Source organism: Amblyomma maculatum, unplaced genomic scaffold (assembly GCF_055883805.1).
Source record: "Amblyomma maculatum isolate TAMU_Amacu unplaced genomic scaffold, ASM5588380v1 scaffold_13, whole genome shotgun sequence".
In the NCBI taxonomy this organism is placed as follows: Eukaryota; Metazoa; Arthropoda; class Arachnida; order Ixodida; family Ixodidae; genus Amblyomma; species Amblyomma maculatum.
In genome coordinates, this window is record NW_028146738.1 from 3,996,807 (window position 1) to 4,022,001 (window position 25,195).

A 25,195-nucleotide genomic window follows, 5' to 3' on the forward strand; every position below is an offset into this window, starting at 1 on the left:
CTGGGCCAAGGTTCATCGGGAATCACCGTGCCGGCAAGCCGTTCTATCCTTCATTCTTCCTCTTTATCTTCAAGCATCCAGACACGCCCATCACCATGCCATAATATCATCAATATAACTTCCTCTTCCACGACCGGGACGATCACTCGGTGGCTCCGGGTCATGTTACCGACAATTCAAGGAAGTAGAAGCGGGCAGTGGCGCGGACAGGAGCGCTCGCGCTAGGCCCGTCCACATATTAACTAAACGTCCCCTCACGACCATCGATGACTTTCTCTGTTGTCCTCTGTTCTCCTGTTTCCGTCGCTTGCCACCACGTAACAATATGTTCAAAATCTAAGCCAGAGTCGCCATATGTAGAACACAAAAAAGCCAACAGCACGTGAATTCTCGTTTAATAACTTCCGCTAGCATTTCAAATACAAGTTAATTATTTCATTGATTAGAAAAAAATTCCAAGTTAAAAGCTCCAAAACCCCACCACCTCGTAATCTGCTCTTCCGGGCGGCTTGCGGTGATGATGGCTGACAGAAGGTTTTCATCACACTGCGCAGAAAAAAAAGGATGCAGATATGACACAGGCAGAATTTCCTTGACACCATATTCAATTAGTCGCAGATTTATCGTAATATCTCCTACCTATATATATATATATATATATATATATATATATATATATATATATATATATATATATATATATATATATATATATATATATATATATATATATATAGGTACGAAATCACCTGCTAGTTAGATAGGCAAAACCAAAACCGATTACGAATTGCACAAATGTTATTTATACGAGCCACAATCATAGGCATTTACAAACGCTGAAAAATTAAGTCCGTACTGTTTTTTTTTTGCATCGGGGGTTTCCGACAGTAAGCGAATGATAAAATAAACAATTCTCTTATTCTAGCATGTAAAGTTTTCTCCATGCGTAAACTGCAAAATTCACTGTATTTATAGACGCCAGACAACAGGAACTGGCGGCGCCGCATCATTGGTTAAAACTTCAAAATAGAATAGGCAAATAGCATTGCGACTTGTTCAAGCAGAGGTGCATGGGGAACTCTGGGCAATCAATAGCAAATATGCAGTCATTTTATTTTAGCGAATAAGGCTCGAAAACCCCGCATGCTGTTAGGCGTACGTCGCACAGAGCTTCGTAGTGGATTCTCACCGTTGTGCGTGCTGGAAGCAGTTTCCAGTTTTGAATCTTGCGACTACCGTATCCAAGCTCTCCTGAGGAATAGTATATGTGCCCTTTTTTTAAATCGCCTCTTAAGCATTTTGACGGGGAAAGGCAGCCCTGATGACAGTGAATGGATATGCCGGATTAGAACAGCAATTCCTCCTGTTTTCGTATGTAGGCAAGGAACTTGGATGTAGCGATTATGGTGTCGCTCGCAGTATTTTCTGCAGAAGTTATTTTATGAGGAATCGCCAGTTCGCAGGTGGATATTGAAAAACGAGACAAAACGACGTCTCATTTCACATACGGTACTCACAAGATACTGATTTATAGGGTGCAGTGTACACATGCGGAGATTGCCTCTAATGCTAAGCTTGTGCAAATGCATACTGCGGGGTGATTAAGCGCCGTTTATAAGCTTTGCTTAGGTCTGTGCGGTTGAACGTCCCAAAGTGATTCCGGCTATGAGAGACGCCGTAATGGAGGGTTTCGGATATTTCAACCACATGGTTTTCTTTAATGTGCACAAACATCGCACAGAACTTTTGCTCCTGGCCTTTCGCTGCAGCGGTTCGATCCTTCATCTTTGAGCCCAGACGTTTAGTTTCCTATCAGCTGCACCACCGCGGCGGCGTCCGAGTGTCAGCGTATTACGCGACATCCTTATTGCCTCGCGTCTACGGCTCCTCGCGCAGATACTCGATCAAGTATATCAGCTTCGCAGCTGACTTAGTAATCGTTTATACGTCTATAATCTCAAACGTAATAATTAAAATACAGTCTTACATCATGTAAAAGACGACCCATCGTGCTTAGCTCTAAAGCTTAGCTTGAACCCGGCTACGCATATGCCTGCATGGCCTGGGAGCAGCGTATGTTAATCATTTCGCAAGTCCTGAAAGACTCCATTTCTATCTCATCCACACATCTGAAGATAGATGCCCGAACTGGCACTTCATTCCAGGCCTAAGGTCTTGTGACGTGGCACAACGCGACGACATATCAGTACGCGTCCAAGTCAGGTGCTAGCTATTACATATCAAAACGATATCCGGAATTTTCGCTCACATCATCTCGCCATTTCGCCCATATTATTAGCTTAATTTTCGAGTCTGGTGTTTTTCCTCAAGAGCTGAAAGGAAAGTCGTGCCTATTTTCAAAAAAGGAGAAGAAACCTCAATAATAACTATAGGTCCATCTCTATCCTTCCATATTTCAGTAAAATCATTGAGAAGCTGATTCACTAAAGACTCTCTTATTATCTAGAAAAAATTAACATGCTGCATGAGAAACAATTTGGATTTTGGCATGGTTTTTCCACTAACCTCGCTTTGACTTACTTCATCGAGAAATGCAAACTTGAAATAGATAAAGGTAACTACGTCGGCTCTGTCTTTCTTGATTTTAGTGAGGTTTTTGACACAATTATTCACGATATACTTGTTGCTAAATTAACGTCTTATGGCAATAATGGGATCCCTTTAAAATTATTTTGTAACTTCTTATCTAATCGCGAACAAACAGTGTGTATATCTGGTTTCTTTTCTAATAAAAAAGTGATAACAATGGGTGTCCCGCAAGGCTCCATTCTTGGTCCACTTCTATTCCTAATCGATTTAAATGATCTTCGTAACTGTCTCTCTTCTACCACCGGTTTTATCCTTTATGCAGATAAAACTACCCTTATCTCGTCACATAAATCTGGATATCTTGACATCCAAGCTACATTCAGATCTGATTATCATTGCTGCTTGGTGCGTCAAAAATGGTCTTCTGATAAACGCTACTAAACCCAAGTTCATGGTGTTCAGCTCAAAGCTTACTACTGTTCCAACTTTTATTTCAATTAACTCTTACCATATATACCCCTCAGGTAATTCTACATTTCTTGGTGTTGAACTGGACCACTACTTGAAATTTACCACCCACATTCAACAACTTCGAAATAAAATATCATAAGGGATCAGAATTCTTCTAAAGGCACGTCATTACTTTAGTTTCATATTCTAATTCAACTTTATTATGCTTTCACTCATTGAAATCTTAACTAATGCATCACCTCTTGTGGTCAGACATATCATTCTCATATTTCTGCACTTCAGATTATACAAAACCAAGCAGTCCGTAAAATCACTTAGTCAAATAGGGATTCTTCCATTTCTTCTTTATACTCTCACCTTAATACCCTTCGTATTTCTGAGCTCAATAACTTTAACCTCGTAGTATTTGCTTATCATGTGTTAAATAATCGTAACCTTCTAGAGTACATTGATATGCAAGAACTGATCAATCGAAATAATACTAGATTTGCAACCTACAATAATTTTGCACTTCCAAAAGTTCGAACTAACTATGGCATTCAGTCTGTCGGGTTTTCGCTAATAAACTATGGAATTCTTTACCTAATTGTAGAAAAACCATCTTATGTGTACCTTCATTTAAACGCGAGCGCCGCTCATTTATTGATTATTCCTGATGCCAGTATTTTCACCGCGTATTTATCCGGCTTGCATCCTTTAATCCCGTTGTAGTCTCTTTGTTGCTTGAATTTTAAAATGCTGAAATGTTTTGTTTTTTTTTTAAATTTCGATAACAAGCTTTAAATTATGCAGTGCTTTTTCATGTTGTTATTTGTTCTTTTTTTCGTTTATACATAGATAACCCAGTACAGTGTCAAACTTTGAGACCTCTTTCTGTAACCTTGAGTATAATCGAATGATTTATTTATTTATGAATAAACTTTGAACTTTGAACGGTGGATATTCTCCAAAAAGATGCCTTTAACACATTAGCATGAAAAAGGTATAATTGAACTCAGAAAACACACGCGTGCCAAGAATGATTACCCAGGAGACAAAGCTGGATGAAACACGGATTTCCTAGCAAAAGGAAAACATCGTGGATGCATTGAATTTGAATTAGAGCGCGCAGACGACAGGTAAAACACGAGAGAATGGTGGAATACTCTCAAGCATCCTGCTATATATGTCGATATGAAATCTATCGAAGAACTGTGAAGCAAATGATAGTCTCTAGAAGTGACTCTGGCCGTGACTGTCACACCTTCACTAGGACGGACTATGTATGACTAGCTAGGTATTTTCATTGTTTTCTGCCTTCAAGCATAATCACCAATATTCAATCCATAGAAGCATTGAGATTAGAAACAACCTATAACACCTAGATTAGCCAGATGTGCGCTATTTGTTGCGTTACATAACTACTACATACTTCGTACGGTTTAGTATATTTCAGTGTTCACTGTCAAATACCTGCCGGTATTTGATTGCTGTTTTTCGTTTTTTGATCGGCATGCACTTTGCTACGAAATAGGGTTTGATGCAGTTGTCCGCCAGTAGACAATGGCCACTACTCTCGGGTCTCTCAGCTGTGCTTCTGGAATTGTTACGCACAGTCCAACTCCATAAGAAGACTATAGTGCACCTCTTTCCACCCTCATAACGATGGCGAGCTTGGTCACACATACGAGGAATGAGAAATCATTGAACACCAAATATTTTCCTAACATGTTGCGCATGTACATCTTTATCCAACACTTGGGCTGATAAATTTCTGGGCAGCTGTCAATATATGTTGACTTCGTAGACGACACACGGCACTAAAACGTAGACTTTTTCTCCTTCAGATTCTTCACTCTAAAATCAATCCTAGAAGCTCACAAATGTTTCTCTTGAGAAGAAAGTCTCCTAAGAAGACTTCGAGTGAAAGGCATTATCATGGCATCACGACGGTAACATTCCACGTATTTTTTCCCGCATTGACATGCTTGTTATTAATAAAAGAGCTCTTTGTCAACTACTAGCTTGATTTTATAGCAGAATAAAAAAACAGGTGTAGTCGTTTGTAGCTAGATATGTATGATAGCGGCTCGTGAGAGATTGCCGTATATGTCTGCTACACTCGCAGGTCACGCCTCTCTCAACACAATTTATATAAAGTCTGGCAGAAGGTATAATTGCATGTGCCTTAATAATCTTTTCGCCATTAATCCACTGTATACACTTGTGGCTTGTTTTGTATTTATTCGCTCCGTCCTCTTTTATGCATGCATATGCTTCTGATCGCATATTTTGTTGGCCGTACAATGGCGCACTGTTGAGATAAAACCAACGTTCAGCTAACTTGGATGGCAGAGGCACTGACGCAGCCGGTTTGGACCAGTACTGGAGTTGGAGTTGCATGGAGCAGGGCAGGCGGTTTGTAGCAGATAGTATGAAACGGCGGTGAACTTGCTCCCCTGCAATAGCAGTGAATACCGTGGATACACTCACCCATATGGGCTTGGAGACCCATTCACCATTGCAGCAGTACAGCCTGGGACGCTTGCGTTCCGAGGCCCTCCGCCTGGACGGTTACTGGAGGGCCGACGACGGCACCGCTGTCTCCATTGAGTGGCGGTGCCGGGAACTGGACTGCGGAGCCTCGATCGAGTAGCGGGACTTCAGGTGCTTTGGTCCCATGAAGTTTCGCCTGTAAAGCGCGTTGCAGTGGCCCATCGGGTCCTCCTCTTGGGCCTTCCTGTTAGCGAGGTTAGTCTCGGAGAAGACGTCTTCCTCCTCATCACAGGAGAAGCATCCCTCTGCAAATGTAATGAGAAGAAATTGACTGAGGTGAGATTATGGTATATCTCTTGTTTAGATTGAGAGAGCTCTCGAGCTTCTCAACAATCGTTTGCTCCAGAGATGTAGCTACAATACCTCCGTAGAACATGAATTATGTGTCTGTAATTGATACTTTAACACATAACTTGCAATGATTCTGTGATAGCACAGCCATGCTTCCAAACGGAGTTCATTAAACGTTGGCGATAGGGCCTGTATGGCCTTCTAAATCTCGTGAAGCTTTTTCTTGTGAATGGTGTTAGATGACATCACCCCTAGGAGACGCAGAACATAGCCTCGAAATAACGAACTAACTATAGGCATGGCGAAAAACGTGCGGTCGCTATTGAACCCACGTGTGGCTGCAACCTATATCTCCATTTACTGCAAAGATTTTGATGGCAGTTCTTCCTTTCACACACTTACTGTTCGCTTTTTAAATTGTTTAAGGCTGCGATGATGCTGCAGCTATTCTTGACGTTGGTCACATTTAGAGTCGCGAGGAGGAAATTTCAAGCAAAGGGTGCAGATACACCTGTTACCTGTATTTTCAGGCATATGACAGTAATGAAGAGCTCAAGATTTCGATACAGCGGTTTCTTCTGAATAATAGCTAAAATCATAGCAAATTTCTATTCACAAGACTGTTATGCAATCTAGCGAGTTCTAAAAAAATGGACTGTTTTCTCAGTTAGTGACGTGAAGAACAGATACGATTACGTTCTGCAGACACGCCATTAAGTACGAATGTTAATAACAACGACATCGAACGCTTGGTTTTATCATTTATTATTGTGGTCTCGTGTTTTGCGACTCATCCTGGCAGTTCTAAAAAAAACAACAGTTTTATTGCGAAATAATGGATTCCATTTACTCGGTTGTTCTGACAAGACTTCCGTAAGAAGTAACTTTGCCGACACACAGAGCAGCAGGTTACCGCTATTTATATATAACTTGCAAATCAGCTATCTGCTAGTGAGATTGCAAGGTTTGTTTAGTTTTAGTGTGCGAGGTTTAAGTCCCAAAGCGCCTCAGACTATGACATGCGCCGAAGAAGAGGACTCCGGAAATGTCGACTATCTGGGTTCTTAAACGTGAGCTTACACTCAAGGCATACGGGCGCCTAGCTTTTCGGCTGCATTGAAAAGCATCAGCCGAGGCAGGAATTTGATCCCGCATCCTTGGGCACAGTCGTCGTCAAGTGCCCTAATCACTGCGCCCCCCCCCCCCCTACCCGTCGGGTCAAAATCACATGATCACGGCCAAAATTTCTGCCTCAGGGGAAACCTAGCGGTGTTTCAAGAATCCAACAGTAACAAACCCACAGCCACGTGATATTAAAGAAAATTCTCGTCGCTTGTCATTTTGTTGTATGTTCAATTCTACCCGTTTAGTTGAAAAATTAACAGATGACTGTTGAGATTATTGCGGCGCTTCGTGTACTTTACTCTTAATTACTGATTCATTATCACCTACTTGAATGACGATGCCTTTGCGTATTGTTTTAGGCGATTGCCATGCAATCTTCATTCTATATTTTTATGTTGTATCCATATTCGTCCTCATTATCGGAAAAATTCCGAGTTTCCGGGTTTTATACAATGCCTGCTGAACTCGTAAGCCATTATTGCTTACATTTCGCTCCATTGAAATCAGAGCCCAGTTTGTGAGCAAGTGCCTGTGTGCCATTTTAAAATGACATTTTCCACACCATTCGATTAATGATATAGCCTATCTTTTAAATGTAGAGATTATTCTACCACATGGAAGCTGTCTCTTTATTCTTTAGCTCTGGCGGAATGATAAGAAGCGCGTAAAATGTATGAGAGCATTCACCGAAGATGTTCTTTCCTGAAATCTGCGCCAATATCACTCTAGATGAAAGTCAATTTCGAAATAGGTTTTAATTATGATTCATGCAGTTGGACTATCAACCTAAATAATAATTTGTTCATTTATATAAAACTTCGTCAAAAATATTGTTACCGGGAAACACGGGACCAAGTGATGTGCTCACTGACAAAGACGACGACCGAGGAACGCCTGCACGACGAAGCGTTGAGAAAGAGGACGACGCTGGCAGAGTGAATACTGCACGGCTACTAAAGTCTTAGCGTCGAGTTGAGCCTATCGCAGTGCCGTTACATAAAGTACATCCCCGTAACATATTGTTGGAGGGAGCGGGTTCGACAAAATCTGACGCTGGATCTCCGCAGTGGCCATCACCTCGGATCCATCATGATGACATCCGACGCGGCTCCATATACCTCCGCAACTCCAACTGTCGTCGTAGCCCACCCCCGTGACCCTGGACCATTCTGCGGTACAGGTGAGGTCGATGTCGAGGACTGGCTTTCGCTTTATGAGCGTGTTAGCCAGCACAACAGGTGGGACGCCACGCTGATGCTGGCCAATGCCATCTTCTACCTTACTGGCACGGCACGCGTGTGGTTCGAACCACATGAAGCAGATATGCCCTCCTGGGATGTTTGCGAACAAAAACTCCGTGACCTGTTCGGAACACCGGTTGGGCGTGAAGTCGCCGCCAAGAGGGACCTCTCCACACGTGCCCACACATCTACCGAGCCTTATATTACGTATATACAAGACGTTCTGGCCCTTTGCCGAAAAGTTGATAAACACATGACAGAACCTGATAAGATGGGGCACATCCTCAAAGGCATAGCCGACGATGCGTTCAATCTTCTACTCTGTCAGGACTGTTCTAAGATTGACTCCGTTCTGCAGGTTTGTCGACATTTCGAGCAGGCCAAACACAGACGCATTGCACATCGCTTCGATCGGCTCCTCAACACTGCCCCCAGCTCCACGTGCGAGGATCTGCCGACCCTAAGGCAACCTTCCAACACTGAAAATGTGACCCGCATTGTGCGTCGTGAACTGGAAGCGCTCGCTTCTGCTGCATCCAACCCGCCCTCCTCGGACAGCAATCTAGCGACGATATCCCTCATTCAGGCCGTCGTTCGTCAAGAGGTTGCCAACTTGGGCGTCCCCTATAGCCACACCGTGGATCACCACAGTTCGAGCCCCGTCCATCCCATGGTCGCCACCGCTACGCCCCGCAACACCTACGCGCCACGCTACCGATACCGCAATCCTGATGAGTGGCGCACCCCTGACGACAGGCCGATCTGTTTCACGTGCTCGCGTATTGGCCACATCTCTCGCCACTGCCGCTGCCGCTGGACATGCCCACCTCGACGTTTTCCTTACGTTGACCGCTAATCCGATTACGGTCACCGCCGTTTCACACCTCGTTATGAGCCGCCCCGCACCGATACCACTCCGCCTCCTCCTTTGTCCAGTCGCTCTCCTTCCCCGCCAGCCCGCCGTTCCCGTTCACCTCTTCCTAGCCGCAGTTCCTCGCCGTCCTCTGCAGGCCCTTTCACGAGAAACTCGCCAATGCAGCTCCCGGAGGTGACACTGCATTGGTACCCCGACCTGGAAATCCTCTACTACCCATTTCTTTGCCCTGTAACCTCCTCACCCTGTTCGTGGATGGTCTTCCCGTCGTCTGCCCTCATTGACACTGGTGCCCAAGTCTCAATCATGAGCTCATCGTTTTGCCTCCGCCTAAAGAAAGTACAGACCCCGCCACTTCACCCACCGTTCGTGTTGCCGATGTCAGTACTGCTGCCGTCACTGGGCTTTGCACTGGCCGAGTCACCCTGGCCAGTCATCACATCCCTGTTTTGATCACCGTCCTCAACCAGTGCCCTCACAATGGGATCCTCGGACTTGTCTTTTTGACGGCCCACTCTGCCCTTACCGACTGCTCCAGCGGCCTTCTTCGTTTGGACCTACCTGTCTGCGCAGAACATCCTCCATCTACACCCTGCCTTCGCTCCACCGAGCTCGCTCACCTGCCCCCTGACTCTGCTGTTTACCTACCTCTGTTTACCTGACGGAGACTATGTTGATTGCCCTATCACCGAGGTCTTTCTTGACCGCAACGTCGTTCTTCCTCATCTCATTGTACGCGTTGCACAGAACAGCCAATATCTTCCTATCCTGAGCTTCAGTCTGTCACCCCAAGCTCTCCCTGAAGGAATATCCCTTGCTACCTTGTCCCCTCTCACAGACTGCAATGTTAGTGCACTCACTCCTGGCCCACATTCAAGCGTCCTTCCAACACTCGTACCCCCCACCACAATTACCGACCCTATTTCCACAATGATTGCCTCTGACCTCAGCTTCGAACACGCTCAGGACCTCCACAACCTTTTGTTATCCTTCTCCGACATTTTTGACTTTGCTGCCGGTTCTATGGGGCAAACATCAGTTGTGACTCACCGCATTGACACCGGCGATGCAAAACTTGTACATCGGAGGCCTTATCGTGTGTCCCTTTCTGAGCGCCAAGTCATCCAGCAGGAGGTATTGGGCCGTTGGAAAATTCAGACCCTACTTGTTTGGCCAACCCTTCACTGTAATTACCGATCACCACGCCTTATGTTGGCTCTCTTCCCTCAAGGATCCTGCTGGCCGCCTCGGCCGCTGGGCACTGCGCTTGCAGGAGTATACCTTTTCCGTTGTATACAAATCCGGTCGGCTCTACCAGGATGTACACTCTGTCCCGTTATCCCGTCGATCCCCCTTCCTCTACTGACCATGAGTCGGGCCCCTGTGTCTTCTCTACATCGGACTTTTCCCACATAGCCAACGAACAGCACTTGGACCCAACCCTGAGTTCTCTTATCGACCGCCTCCGCACACACAGCCGTGACTCTTTCTTCGCCCTGTTCTTCCTTCATGGGAATACTCTATACCGCCGCAACATGCGACCTGATGGCGCTGAGCACTTGCTGGTCGTTCCCCAACACCTACGTTCTGCCGTTCTCGAACAAATGCACGACGCACCTACAGCTGGTCATCTTGGCCTCTCACGCACATACGACCGCACGCGCCGGCGTTTCTTCTGGCCTGGACTCTACTGCTCTGTCCAACGTTATGTAGCCGCTTGCGACCTCTGTCAATGCCGGAAGAAACCCCCTGTGCTACCACCTGGACACCTGCAGTCGATTGCTATCCCGACTGAGCCATTTTCTCGTGTTGGCCTTTACCTCCTAGGGCCCTTCCCCGAGTCCTTGTCAGGAAACAAATGGATCGATGTGGCCACCGATTATGCCAAGCGGTACGTGATCACTCGCGTCATTCCAACCAGCTGCACCATAGACGTTGCTGACTTCCTTTTGTACGACGTCATACTTCACCATGGTGCTCCTCGTCAACTACTTACCGACCGTGGCCACTATTTCCTTTACCGAGTTGTTGAGGAAATACTTCGTTCTTGCTCCGTTCGGCACAAGTTCACCACTGCGTATCACCTTCAGACGAACGGCCTTACGGAGCGTATTAACCGCACACTCACCGACATGCTCGCAATGTACGTGTCCGACAGTCATCGCGACTGGGATATTAGTCTACCATTTGTCACCTTTGCATATAACTCTTCGCGTCATGACACTGCTGAGTACTCTCCATTCTATCTTCTCTTTGGAAGAGAACCCTCACTGCCCTTCGACACTTTGCTTCCCGCCGCTGGCCCCGTCACAACCTATGCCCGCGATACGATCGTCCGAGCCGACGCTGCTCGTCAGATTGCTCGTCACAATCTCACCATTTCTCAAAAAGCTCAAAAACGCCGCTACGGCGCTCACCACCGCGATGTGCACTATCCTCCCGGAAGTGTGGTGTTGCTCTGGCTTCCGTGCCGTCATGTGGGGTTGTGTCAAAAACTTTTGCTCCACTACACAGGTCCTTACCGTGTACTACGCCCAGTGACAGACGTCACCTAGGCGATTGCACCGCTCCACCCAAAGTCACCGACTGCTATACGCATTTCCGAAATCGTACGTGTCGCCCGCCTCAAGCCATATTACTCCCCCTCCACACCGCACGCCTAATACGCACCGGGAATTTGCCTTTTGCCGAGGAGGGTAGTGTTACAGGGAAACGCGGGACCAAAGTGATGTGCTCACTGACAAAGACGACGATCGAGGAACGTGGGCACGAGGAAGCGTTGAGAAAGAGGACGACGCTGACAGAATGAATACTGCACGGCTACTGAAGTCTGAGTGTCGATTTCAGCCCATCGCAGTGCCGTTACATTAAGTACATCCCTGTAACAATATACTCTAAAGTACTGTTCGAACTCAACCAGCACAAGTATGTCTCAGTGGGACGTCAGATGGTGGTAAACAGATTCCATTCGTCAAGCTTCGCAAAAAAAGCAGAAATCATAAATATGAAGCAGCCAAAAAAAAGACATCTTCCATGAAAACCTATTTCATTATGTGCACATATAACAATATATTACCACAATATGCTGACACCTGCTTTTTCTGAGAACAATAGAATAGTAGAAACCATGAATTGCCCCAATAAACTTTTAGCTAGAAAGGTACAACCAAAGTGAATTCCGAAATCTATAAATTTTAACCTAATTAGCGACTTGCAAATGGCGTGAAAACCCCTCACAAAGCAATTATTTTCTGTTTTGTTCATCTCTCAATTCAGGGGCGATAGAATTGTACTAGACCATTTCGCATTGTGTAACGCACTCATTACAAGTTTTCTCCGTGCGTAATGGGCGACGTTCACCGAACTCATAATAGACGAGTTAGGCGTCCCTAATTCGGGTAGTGAAGCACAAAATTCAATACGTAGAACATGAGCTTTGTTTATCTTGAGCCAAAAGGCAACGCCACCCACTGCGTTGGGGCGTCCGGCGCTTGGGTTCTCAACATTGTGCAAGTTGCAATAAGTTTTCACTACATTTACTCTTTAAATCGCACTACTACCCAATCCAGTCGCAGGTCGGTATGAAGAAAAGTATGCATGCATCTTACTGATTTGTCACTCACTCAGGGTGACGGGGAAAAGCAGCCGAGATACCCGTGCCGGGATAACATTCCTGACTCCAGTCTTTGCTTCTCCCCGCCAGCGCAACCACGGGGCCTTTGCTGTGGCTCTGATGGTGGCGCTGCCGATAGTTCCACACAGGTGTGATTGACGTGGTATGACCAGAGCCCGGGTGGGTGTCGGAGGAGTGGTAGGACGACGCCTCATTCCACGTGTGATGCTAAGCTGATACCGGGTTGACGGCTGCAGAAGACACGAGGAGGTTATGCTTATTGCAGGGCTTCGGGAAAAAAAGGAACATATAGGTGTATGTGTATATATATATATATATATATATATATATATATATATATATATATATATATATATATATATATATATATATATATGTGTGTGTGTGTGTGTGTGTGTGTGTGTGTGTGGTATGGCCGGAGAGAAGGGAGGGGGCGGAGTTGAGCTCTGCGTCTAAAGGTGGGACACGATATCTATTCTGGCTCTCGTGTTAGGCTGTTCTTGAGGATCCTCGCACACACATACGCACATTCGTTTTGCTGCTGTCTTAATCTTTTGTTATTCAATCTTGGCTGTATATTCTCACGCAGATTTATTACCATGCAGCCTAACGCTACCTAATTATAGAAAGAGACGTTCGGGAACGTTATCTTTATATTCCCGCTTTATGCAATCTATTTGGACAAGAATACACGGCCTAAATGTAGCATATCTGGCTCGATTCCCAATGGTGCGCTTTGCGCTTGTTTCGTTGTCACGTAGGACACCTTACCCCGCCTCCGTTATCTATTCTGTCCATGTGCCGATCTTTGTTTTCGCGCACATTTGTCATCGCTCGCTCTACGTCTCTGATTTCATTTTTTTAAGAGGGGGAGTAATGCCACCTGGCGTCCCCATGATCTTGCTGCGCCTGGAAGAAGAGGACACTGAAGTTGGCTCGCGTGCTGTGCGCGGAACTTTGCCTGCTGGTACAGCTTCGTCCCGTCATTATAGTCACGTCTAGCCCTGTTGTACGTGACTCTCTCTCTCTCTCTCTCTCTCTATATATATATATATATATATATATATATATATATATATATATATATATATATATATATATATATATATATATATATATATATATATATATATATAATTACGGTGTAGTAGGAAAGGGTGTTAATTTACAGTGCTGATGTAGCTGGACAAGATGAAGCCTACTGGCCCCCAGAAACCAACGCTTCTTCCTCCTCTTCTGCCACACCATCACAATTCTTCATTGTCTTCAGTAGCGTGACATTTCCCCCCTGCTCAGACGAAGCGCTCTGGGCGTGTTCGTGAGTCGTGCGAGGCTGACACGGCTTCAAGAGGGCAACACGACATAGTTCGGTTTTGGCACACCGGTGACCCGATGCTGTCAGGCGGGCTATGGCATACGTTAAATCACTGATGCGTTTGACAATAATAGTGGGCCAATAGTTTTTGATGTAGGCCGTGCTCAGGAACGTTCTTGTTAAGCACCATGACCGTAAGCGGGCGATTCTCCGAGCTTCTTCGGCGAGAGAGAGGGTCTCAGCCAGGCAAGGATCTTCATGGCTTGAGAAGGGCAGGATAGTATCCAGGAGGTAGCGTGGCGGTCTGACATACAGCAGGAAGAATGGACTGTACCCAGCCGTCTCATGCGTGGCGGTATTGAACGCATACCTGATGAAGGGTAGTATAGTGCCCCTGTTCTTATGTCCTGCATTCACATACATAGCTAGCAAGTTTATAAGCGTTCTGTTTACGCGCTCAGTCAAGCAATTTGTCTGGGGATGGTATGGCGTCGAGTGTCTGGAAGGTAGTGCGCATAAACGCATGAGCTCTTCAACAACATCAGCGGTGAATTGTTGGCCCCGTTCAGTGATGACAATTCGTGGCGGCCCGTGACGTAAGATGTCTGAGTGCAGCAGGAAATGCGACACTTGATGCGCCGTAGCAGACGGGATAGCGGCGGTTTAACAATAACGTGTGAGGTAGTCCACGCAGATAACAATCCAGCAATTTTCATCCAAGGACATCGGAAATGGACCTACGAGGTCAATGCCTACTTGATCAAACGGAGCTGTCGGAGTCTTCCCAGGATGAATCAAGCCAGATGGAGTTGCAGTGGGACGTTTGTGGCGTTGACAGTGCCTGCAACTGGCAACGTATTGTTCAATAGTCGAGCGCATTCTGGGCGAGTAAATCCTTTCTTGAGCACGGTGGAGTGTTCGAACTGATCCCAAATACCCAGGCGTTGGATCATCATGCATGACACACAATACGTTCGTGCAAAGCGTCTTGGCAACTACGAGTAGGTATCGCTGGTCTTTTTCCATAGGAGGTCATCAGGCACATGAAAATGGCTTGTAGCTGCGCTGGCTTGGGAGGCGGCAAAGAGAGGCTGCAGACTGCTATCCCTTTGCTGTGATATTTTGAAAACATTCGTGTCGGGGAACGCTGCCTCGAGGGTCGACCTTTAATTGCCGAAATCGTCACTGTCAGATCCGGTCGTGGCCATTGGCATCCTAGAAAGACAATCTGCGTCTGCATGACGCCTCCCGCTTTTGTGCACCTCAGCAAAGTCATATTCCTGTAACCAGAGGGCCCAGCGTGCGAGGCGACCACATGGGTCTCGAATGTTCCGCAGCCAACAGAGTGAATGATGGTAAGTTACAATAGTTAAGGACCGTCCGTATAAATATGAACGGAAACGCTGCACAGCAAAAGGACAGCCAGGCATTCCTGTTCGGTGACTGTAGTTTCGCTCCGGTTTGCTCAGGGTACGACTTGCGTACGCGATAACATGCTCTCGTCCATCGTGCCGTTGAACAAGGACTGCACCGCGACTCTACTGACCAGCACTTCTGCTGAAGACCAGCGCCGGATCATCTCCAGTGCTATGAGAAGGATAGCGCTCCAACGGCTATCCTTCGCTTTGTAAGGGTGCCCTCCTCACAGTGAGGGAGCACCCAAGTGCCATATAGGGGGCTCCGCCCCCACTATTCATGTCATTGGCATGAAATGTTTTCACCGCCACCACCACTGCGAACGATTCCACTAGAGCCCGTGTGTACTTCTGTCATTGCAGTAGGATTGAAGTAACGTAGGATGGGTTTTGATATTAAAAGAAACTTCAGCTGACGGAATGACGCATCGCAGTCTGGTGTCCAGTCAAAAGTAGAGTTTTTGTGGAGAAGGCACGTCAATGGGTAAGCAACGTCAGCAAAGCGATGTATAAAGCGTCTAAAATACCAACACAACCCTAGAAAACTGCGCAACTCCTTCGCTGTCTGCGGGGTTTTAAAAGACTCAGCAGCAGCAGTTTTCTGGGGATCCGGCATTACACCTTCACCATTGACAAGGTGCCCTAGCACCATCGCTTGGCGCTCTCCAAAGCGGCACTTTTTCGAGTGTATAATTAGTGCGGCGTTGTGCCGACAATTTAAGACACGAACTACACGGTCGTTGCGTTCTTGGAAGGACTTCCCAAATATGACGACATCGTCTAGATAGCAAAGACAAATGTCGCATTTTAAGCCAAGCAAAACTGTTTCCATAAATCGTTCAAATTTTTCAGGCGCATTGTACAGCCCGAATGGCATATAACATTAAACTGATAAAGGCCGTCTGGCGTTACGAAGGTTATTTTTTTCTTATCGTTTCCGGCGATCCATTAATTTGCCAGTAGCCAGATCTGAGATCAAGACAAGAAACATAAGACGCATCAGAGAGGCAGTCGAGGGCGTCGTCTATACGAGGATGAGGATAGACATCCTTTTTCGTAACAGAATTTAGACCCAGTAATCGACGCAGAATCCCCACGAACCGTCTTTCTTGCGTACGAGAATAACAGGGGCTGCCCAAGGGCTAGATGACTCCTGTATCACCTTCTTCCATAGCATGTCCTCCACTTGCTCATAAATGACTGCGCTCAGAAGGGGACACGCGATATGGCTTTTGACGGATGGGACGAGCCGAATCAGTGTCGATGGTATGATGTGTCCGAGGTGCAGGGAAAGAGGTTGGTCCATCGGTTTGAGAAAAGTCAAACATAGGCGAAAAGTGTAGAAGAATATCCACAAGAGTATGGCGTTGAGGTGAGCTGAGATCGGCGCTGATCATGTGGCAGATCGAAGTTTCATCAGAAGCCGGAGGTACGGTGGCACTCGTAGCATCTGTGACCAAAGCAACAACAACGTGGGGCGCATCAGATCCACAGGAGGCAAGCTTCAATCCGGTGGGTAAAACGACGGGCTCGGACGATGGATTGATTGTCCATAACGAGGCATTACCGTGATGCACGGAGATCATACAATGAGGATTAATAACATTTTTCTTCAGGCATGCTGAGTGAACTGGGCGCACCACGGCCTGGAATGAAACCTGCTCAAGAAGTGGAACAGACACGGGGACGAACATGGCAGACCAGGGTGAAACTACTGTGTCTACGGTAATACTAAAAACTGTTTTCTTATTACGACCGCTTTCAAAAAGAGTCGGAGATGCCAGCCGTCAAAATGAACCTCTTGATTTCGGCAGTCCATGGTAGCGCCACAAAACTTCAAAAAGTCCATTCCTAAAACGATGTCATGCGAAGAGTGGGGTAAGACGGCGAATTCGGCTTGAAAAATTGCACCACCACAGACCCTTCCGCACTACACACACCCAGAGGCCGCAACACCTCTCCACTGACACTACAAATTGTTGAAGCACGGTCATATTCAAACATCACTTTGCGTCCCAACAAGCGCCTAAACTGATTACTCATTACAGACACAGTCGAACCCGTATCCACCAAAGTTAATGTAAGCGGTGGTCTTGAGGTAGAGCATTCGCCTCGCATTCGGGAGGTACGGGGTTCGATCCCCAGTGCCGCCGGGTACCCACCGGTTTCCAATGGGTACAAGATTTCCCCCGGCCTGGTGCTCGGCTCTTCTGGGGTGAAATGCTTGGGAAAATGGGCCAGGAACCAAAATGTGGGTTCAAGAAGAAAGGGCCACATAATCGGCTGTTGCCGCGCAAGGCGGACTTATTGTTGTCCGATGGCGGAACGAATCACTGCCACATCGGCGCAACTATTTGGGCCGTGACCCCTTTTCCCAAGCATTTCACCCCAGAAGAGCCGAGCACCAGGCCGGGGGAAAGCTTGTACCCATTTAAAAACCGGTGGGTGACCGGCGGCACCAGGGATCGAACCCGGTACCTCCCGAATGCGAGGCGGATGCTCTACCACAAGGCCACCGCTTCGGTGGCCTTGTGGTAGAGCCCATCAATAACACCATCAATAACACACGAATTATGTTTTTGAGCATTGCAGTTGGAGGGATGTTGGCACACAGCACCTTTCCAGCGGCCTCACCACTATTGGTCGCGCTTGTTATTTTTCCTGATGGGGCTACCTGGAGCGCCGCCGCGGTGATGGAGAACGACGCGCATGGAAGGTGGGTGGAGGCGTAACACTTCGATCAGATGCTGGGGAATGGTCGCGGAGATTCTCGTCCTGGATGTTGTGGTAGTAACCACGGGGAGTATTGGATTGCTGGAAAACGCGGCTGTATTGTCGATTGTTGGGTACTACTGGAGGCGCCGGGTGGTTATAGCGTGGAGGGAACCTACTGCGGCGGTACCTGTCGCTGTGACCTTCGACGCCGCAGCGGTAGCACACCGGTGGGGAAGGTAGAAACTGCTGCTGTGGATAAGAGCCAGGCACAGCAGGGCACGTCGTAGGTCTGGCTGAATGCTCATACTGCACAGGAATCCTGGTAGATAGAATAGAAGATCTAGGTGCACTTGAGGTGACGTCATACCTTAGGGCTTCAAGCATCGACGCATTCGGGTTGGCAAAATGCATTGGAGGGTAGTCAATAGAAGCTGCAATGTGGTGGTGAAGCCGGCCGTCTAGAGACCCTCTGGACAGAGACCTCAGCAGATTCATGCAGGGGAAGCGTGTTGATCCGTAGAAGTTCTCAGCGCACGATTTGCCGGATAGTTGACGGAAGATCTAGTTGGGCTTGGTCATCAAGACTGGCCACGCTAGGCACGTTGGCCAGATGCCCAAATTTCGGCGCAATACAACGTATTGTAAAAGTTTGAAACGCGCGGATGTGTCTAATGATATCGGAGACAGTGCAAAGGTTTTCTTTGGCGATTAAGAAGTTGTAAGAAGTTAAGAACTAAGCGATTAAGAAGTTCCTCGGGCATGTTAGAATTGACACATTTGCACAAGCTGAGGATCTCCTCTGTGTAAGTTGTACAAGTTTCATCGGGCAATTGAGCTCTTTGAGCAAGGGTCTGCTCAGCCCGCTTTTTTCTGGGAACAGAGTCGCCAAAATGCAGTTTTAACTCGGTGGCGAACCGTTCCCAAGTCGTCAAGTTGTCCTCGTTATTCTCAAACCAGGTCATAGCCGTGTGAGTGAAAATCATCGCACGGCTCACACACCATCACAATCCTTCATCGTCGTCAGTAGCGTGACAATATATATATATATATATATATATATATATATATATATATATATATATATATATATATATATACCGGGTGTCCCAACTAACTTCAACCAAGGAATACAAAATAATACATTTGAGGTAGGTCTGTGAAACCAATTGCATTCAACTGCCAGCCTCCTTGCGCACTACAGGCGATTTTTTGTTTTGCAACTACTTAATTAGCTAATTATGTTAATTTTTCTAATTGATTAAATATCGAGTTTAGACCAAACATGTGAATTGGGAACTTGTAGAGCACCTTCAGAAACCCCCATTCCATTAATTGCGATAAAGAAAGTCTCACGTGTATTTTTTTTCTGGGCTCAAAAGAAGGCCCGCGAAATACAAATAATACCACGTGACTAGTGCATTTGTGCGCCGCGATTCTGGTGCTCTCAGTTGTGGTTTGAGCGAACGAAATTGCTGCGGCCGTGTCTCCTTTGACCCGTTAAAGCGGCAGGACGATATGCCTGTGATGACTTCTTCGCCCGCGTCCGACAGCCGGCCCACGTGATGGTGCAAGTAGCACCCAGAGCGGCGATCCGACACCACCGGGATTCTAACAAACCCTCCTGCTCTCCCATCAGCGAACTTCACGGCAAACGGATGAGCGATAAAGTATCATCCACTGAATCTGCGCATACAGGCTTGGGTAAAGGGGCGAGATGACATGTGACTCGACTAAAATTAGCGCTGCACCTTCATTTGCCGGTTCTTTATCGTCATCCGCCTGCCGTGATGTAGGCTGCTGCGGTGCACAGGCTTGGCCAAGATCGCGGTGACGACGGGCGAGCTCGAGCTCGCTCGAACCATCGCCAACATTTCTGCCTGCCGCTGCAACAGGACCATCGGGTCACGACCGCAGCTGATTTCGTTCGCTTAAACCACGACTGAGAGCACCATGATCGCTGCGCTCAAATGCGCTAGTCACGTGGTATTATTTGTATTTCGCGGGCTTTCTTTTGAGCCCGGAAAAAAAGAGACACGTGAGACTTTCTTTATCGAAATTAATGGAATGGGGGTTTCAGAAGGTGCTCTACAACTTTCCAATTCACATTTTTGGTCTAAGGTGAATATTTATTAAATTAGAAAAATTAAAATAATTAGCCAATTAACTAATTGCAAGACAAAAAATTGCCTGTAGTGCGCAAGCAGGCTGGTAGTTGTATGCAACTGGTTTCACTGACCTACCTCAAATATAATATTTTGTAACCCTTGGTTCAAGTTAGCTAGGACACCCGGTATATATATATATATATATATATATATATATATATATATATATATATATATATATATATATATATATATAGTAGATAGGCCTACTTGGTTGCTAGAGGTTATACACAAGCAAAGAATTTCTTCATACTGTTTCCAAGTTTATTTGGAGTCGACGTTTCGGCAGGAGCCCTGACTTTCTCAAGACTGAGGGTACACGGTTCTTGTTTGTCTTCTTATAGGGTTGGCAAGAGGGGTACAAACAGAATATGGGCACATACAGGTGAACCAGCTGTGCAAGCACAACACACACATACAGGCACACGCGCGGAGAGCAGGGTGGCGCTCTCGTCTTTTAGTGAGAACCGCAAATTTTTTCGCCATCTGCAGCAGACACCGTCCCCCACCTCTTCTTTTTTTTTGTTTTCCCCGAGGTTGTTCCGCCGCTGCCTGTATTGTATATAGCTGACTACCGGCCGGCGCCTTGGGTGGATGACCCTTTGTACTTGCCCTGCTCTCCGCGCGTGTGTGTGTATGTGTGTGTTGTGATATGTGTGTGCTGTATATATGGTCGGAGAGGGGGGAGGGGGCGCAGTTGAGCTCTGCGTCTAAAGAGGTATGACACGATATCTATTTTGGCTCCCGTGTTAGGCCTCATTCTCACAGGCGGTGCTCTTCTCCGTCGCGGCGGCACCGGCGGGGACACCGCACGACGGATGGAAAGGCGCGATGTTCAAACAGAAAGGGGCGCCGGACGCCGTCAAACTTGTTCGGGCGGGGCTTTGCCTCTCACACGTGACTCTACGTCAGAGCGTTTTTTTTTCTTCTGCAAGAAAAAAAAATACGGAGGGTGGCTGCCCTCCCTGCGGCGGTGGAAGTCGTGTGCTCCGCGTCTGTACGAAAAAAAAAAGAAGCGTGCTGTCTCACGTGCTCTAACAGCAGTTTGGAGCTAGAAGGCATTTTCATCTCAGCTTCGGTAACGGTACAAACACCACGCGTACTGTGCCAAAGCAAATGAGTATAATTATAGCAACCATGTATTAAACCACAGAAAATTATGCTTACTCCAATAACATTATTCTTCACAACCAGCGAAATTATTTTTCGCGATCAGCACAATCACAGAGAGCCTAATGAACAATGCTATCAATAAAACAATTGTTCGCGACAACATGACAAGATGGTTTTGGTACAAGCATTAAAAATCAAGTTAGAATGGCACCGATGAGAAATAATATTAATAATAAAATCTGTCGGAAGTCGAGGTTAGCTCTGCCATCCTGCATATTGCAATATTAAATAAAAGCGGCATTTTTTGTTAGCCTCTTGTGCTTTAGGGCTGGAAGGCATTGCCATCTTAGCTTCAGTAACTGTACGCAACTCCACAGTTTACTGCAAAGCGCAGCGCGTACGGCACGGAAGCAAATGGGTACGAATATAAGCAGCCAGTATTAAAACGTAGTGTAAATGCACACACTAGTTATATTACTCTTGATAAGCAGTTTTGTCACAACTTTCATAAAACGGGTTTTCTGTCTGGCAGGTAGACTGCGGCCTTTTCTTGATTTTTTTTCCCCTTTGATATGCTTTTTCTTTACTTCTTTCCTTAGACCTCCTCCCATTCATGATGTTTTCTTGCCGCGCCATTCACCCACTGTTTGCTTATTTTTTCTCTTTTCTTTGTTCCGTTTTCTCCTCTGCACCTTTCCTCACCTCACTCATTACCTCTTTCTTTTCTTTCTTCCCCAGTGCGTAGTCATTTTGACTTCTTCGCCTGCCTAGCCAATAGGTTTTCCGCCCGTCCGAATCTTTACTGTCCCGAACCTTGTTTGATAGGTCGTATTTGACTTTGTTTCTGATTGTGTCTATATAATCGCTGTTTGCTTAAATTGTGAGCCACATGCTTTATATGATTTCAGTTTGCCAGGGACTTGTTCTGCATTTGGATCGGCTTAGGTTAGCGAGAAAAACTATCAGCTTAACTGTTTGCAACGAGGTATCGTTTGCGTAGCTGCGGAATGAAAAGGAGTGAAATGTCATATCTACTACTTGAAAATAGTGTTATTTCAGCACCCCAGATAAAATAAAATCCCTGTCTCTTATATTCCGAATTTAGTGTCGCGACTTCTCGCAGCAATTCGGAGTTGGAACGCCTTCTTATCTCAGCCTCAGTACAAACACCGCGCGTCAGTGAAATCGAAGAAATCTATAGGATCATACTTAATAACTCTGTCATCTCTAAAGGAATGGGTCGCCAGAACTTTCAAGATTTCTTTTCATACACTCATTCAAACATACAACTGAAACATCCTAAAGTTTTGCAGGAGGTCATGTTTAGCTGCGGCACTCGGTGTTTGAAAAATGAAAAAAAAAAAGAAACGGCACCTGTTGTCTCTTGTCAGCGCGCGCTTCGCGGGGCACCAGACAGGAGGGCAAAACCCGCTTTTTTTTCTCTCTCTGTGCTCGCGCGCCGCCGTCTGCATGCAAGCCCGCGATAGCCGCGCGGCGCGCACGCATGTCGTGACGTAGCGTCACGTGAGAGAAGCGAGCGCGCTCACTGGACCGTCTTTCGTGGGGCGGAGTCCGTCGTTAGCGGACAGGCGGCGCCTTGAAGCAAAACCTAACGGCGCCGGCCACCCGATTGATTTCGTTGAGTACTGGCACCATTAACTCCACTTCTCCGGCGAGCGCGCCGGTGCGACGGAGTCGACGGAGGAGGGAAAAACCGGCTGTGAGAATGAGGCCTTAGGCTGTTCTTGAGGATCCTCGCACACACATACGCATATTTGTTTTGCTGCTGTCTTAATCTTTTGTTATTCAATCTTGGCTGTATATTCTCACGCATATTTATTACTATGCAGCCTAACGCTACCTAACTATAGAAAAAGCCATCCTGGAACGTTAACTTTATATTCCCGCTTTATGCAATCTATTTGGACAAGAATACGAGGCCTAAATTTAGTATATCTGGCTCGATTCCCAACTGCGGAGGAAGGTAGATTTCCATCACTTCCACACATCTTTCCCGCCTGCTCCCCATCGTTCGGCGGTCGTGGGTTCGAAACTCAATAAAATAGTTTCACCAAACAGTGCATTTTTTCTCATACATTTTTGAGTTATGGTTCTTAACTGATAACAACGAAGCCAGCTTTTCGGCTGAACGTGCCCAATAAGTTATCATGTAATAAATTAAATTTCCGTTGGCGCATCCCTTATCCGGAAGCGGGCTAACGTTGCAGACAGAAGGATGCATTAATTTTTTCGAGTTCCTGCAAGATACGCAGGCTATGGTCCTGTTTAATTTGAACGCACACAAGAGCAATCATGCAGCCTCTCATATATATATACGCAAGCTTTTCTTTCATTTTTTGTTTGCAGCGCAGGCGCTTTGACCTGTTACGTCTCTTATTCCCACACTACTTCCATCTGCAGTCTCGATACGACGCTACGGTCACAATGTTTAGCGATTTATATGTGCCCGTTCCTTAAAACAACTCACGTGAGTAGCTTTCGACGTCATAACGCCAGATAACTTGCTGAATAGTCGGCGTACAGCGCTCCCAGGAAGGCCGCTCTCCTTTAGAAACGAGCTGGGCAGAGATGCACATCCGGCTTGGTTGCAGCGGCCGTCATCACATCCATATTCTCCACGTTTGTGTTCAGCGACTTGAAGAGAGCCGACGGGGTCCTGGCCGATCTTGATGTCCGGTGGCCGCCTAGGCGACTGCATCGCAGAGCTCGCGAAGTGGCTGGAGTTCCCAGTGCAGCAGTCGAATCTTTTCCCGACGGTGCCACGCTACCAGGCTGGAGTCAGGAGTGCTGGCTGTCCGGCAGATGTAGCAGGATGGCCTGCAGCAGTAAAAGAAGCCAAGTGCGTCGCTCTAATCATAAAAAAGAGAAAGCTGCTTGCAGTGCAAACAAAAGAATCATCGAATGCCTGCGCATGGAGGCAGACCGCGTGCGCACGCGCGATTCCATTTTGCTTTCTGCTACCTCTTCTTTGTGCCGCTGTCTGTGGGATTAATATGGTTCAGGTCCGCACAGCCGCGTCTATGAATGATCAGTACTACGGAATAATGTGTTGGTCTAGCAGACAAATATGTTCGAAATAACAACGACTTCTAAATAAGAACGAATCGCATTCTACGCACGTACCGCAAGTAGCACGGAGGGAGAAATGACAGAATTTGCAAGCACTGGAAAGGAGAAAGCAAAATGCGGATAATAAAGAATTGTCGGCGGTGCAGTAATCAAAATGTGCGCCCCTACTTTTATTTCTATTCTCAATTGCTCCTTGTGTCTGCGATGGTTTTCCCCAGGGTCAGAGTCGTGGCGCGTGGCTAATGAAGCTAAAATAAGCCGTAGTGGGCACTGACACTTACCCTAAGATTTATCAGAGGGCTGACGAATTGAAAAAAAAGGGATTAATTCCTTTTCTCAAGTTCTGCAATCTCTTAAAATAAGGCGTACAGTTGAGAGGCAATGTTTCTTGATAACATGTTGTCTCCGTTAAGGCAACATACATTGATTCTTAGAATACTTTGATCGGAAGATGCAGGACATAGAGCCAGCCAGCCTATCCTACGAACAGAAAGAATGATGGGGGAAGGAGTGCATTGGTCACTCTCAGGTCCAACGTGCGCAGCATGGTCGTGCTGGCAAGTTAGCAAGTGCTCGCAAATGTAATACTTGCGTGCTAGCGAAGTGAGCTGCACAGCGGGGATTCCGACACGGGCGCAGTTGAGTAGACGTACTTAACTTC

General features: G+C 46.6%; 1 protein-coding gene across 1 annotated transcript; it reads right to left on the reverse strand.

Moving 5' to 3' along the window:
- Positions 1-384: 384 nt before the first annotated feature.
- On the reverse strand, positions 385-24,278 carry LOC146172116 (uncharacterized). The gene is made up of 4 exons (XM_084585901.1): positions 23,933-24,278; positions 12,711-12,951; positions 5,494-5,801; positions 385-546 (listed from the first exon to the last, which is right to left on the reverse strand). Exons 1-3 carry the CDS (start codon positions 24,161-24,163, stop codon positions 5,575-5,577), a joined length of 699 nt encoding a protein of 232 aa, XP_084442027.1. The 5' UTR covers positions 24,164-24,278; the 3' UTR covers positions 385-546; positions 5,494-5,574.
- Between the last annotated feature and the right edge of the window lie 917 nt (positions 24,279-25,195).

Bases quoted from the DNA above. Each gene is read 5' to 3' on its own strand.
- LOC146172116 (XM_084585901.1), bottom strand. From the start codon at position 24,163: ATGCAGTCGCCTAGGCGGCCACCGGACATCAAGATCGGCCAGGACCCC. The intron at 12,952-23,932 runs GTGAGTTGTTTT...TGTCTTCTGCAG, and splicing joins TGACGTCGAAAGCTACTCAC to CCGTCAACCCGGTATCAGCT. The intron at 5,802-12,710 runs GTGAGTGACAAA...TTACATTTGCAG, and splicing joins GCTTTTCCCCGTCACCCTGA to AGGGATGCTTCTCCTGTGAT.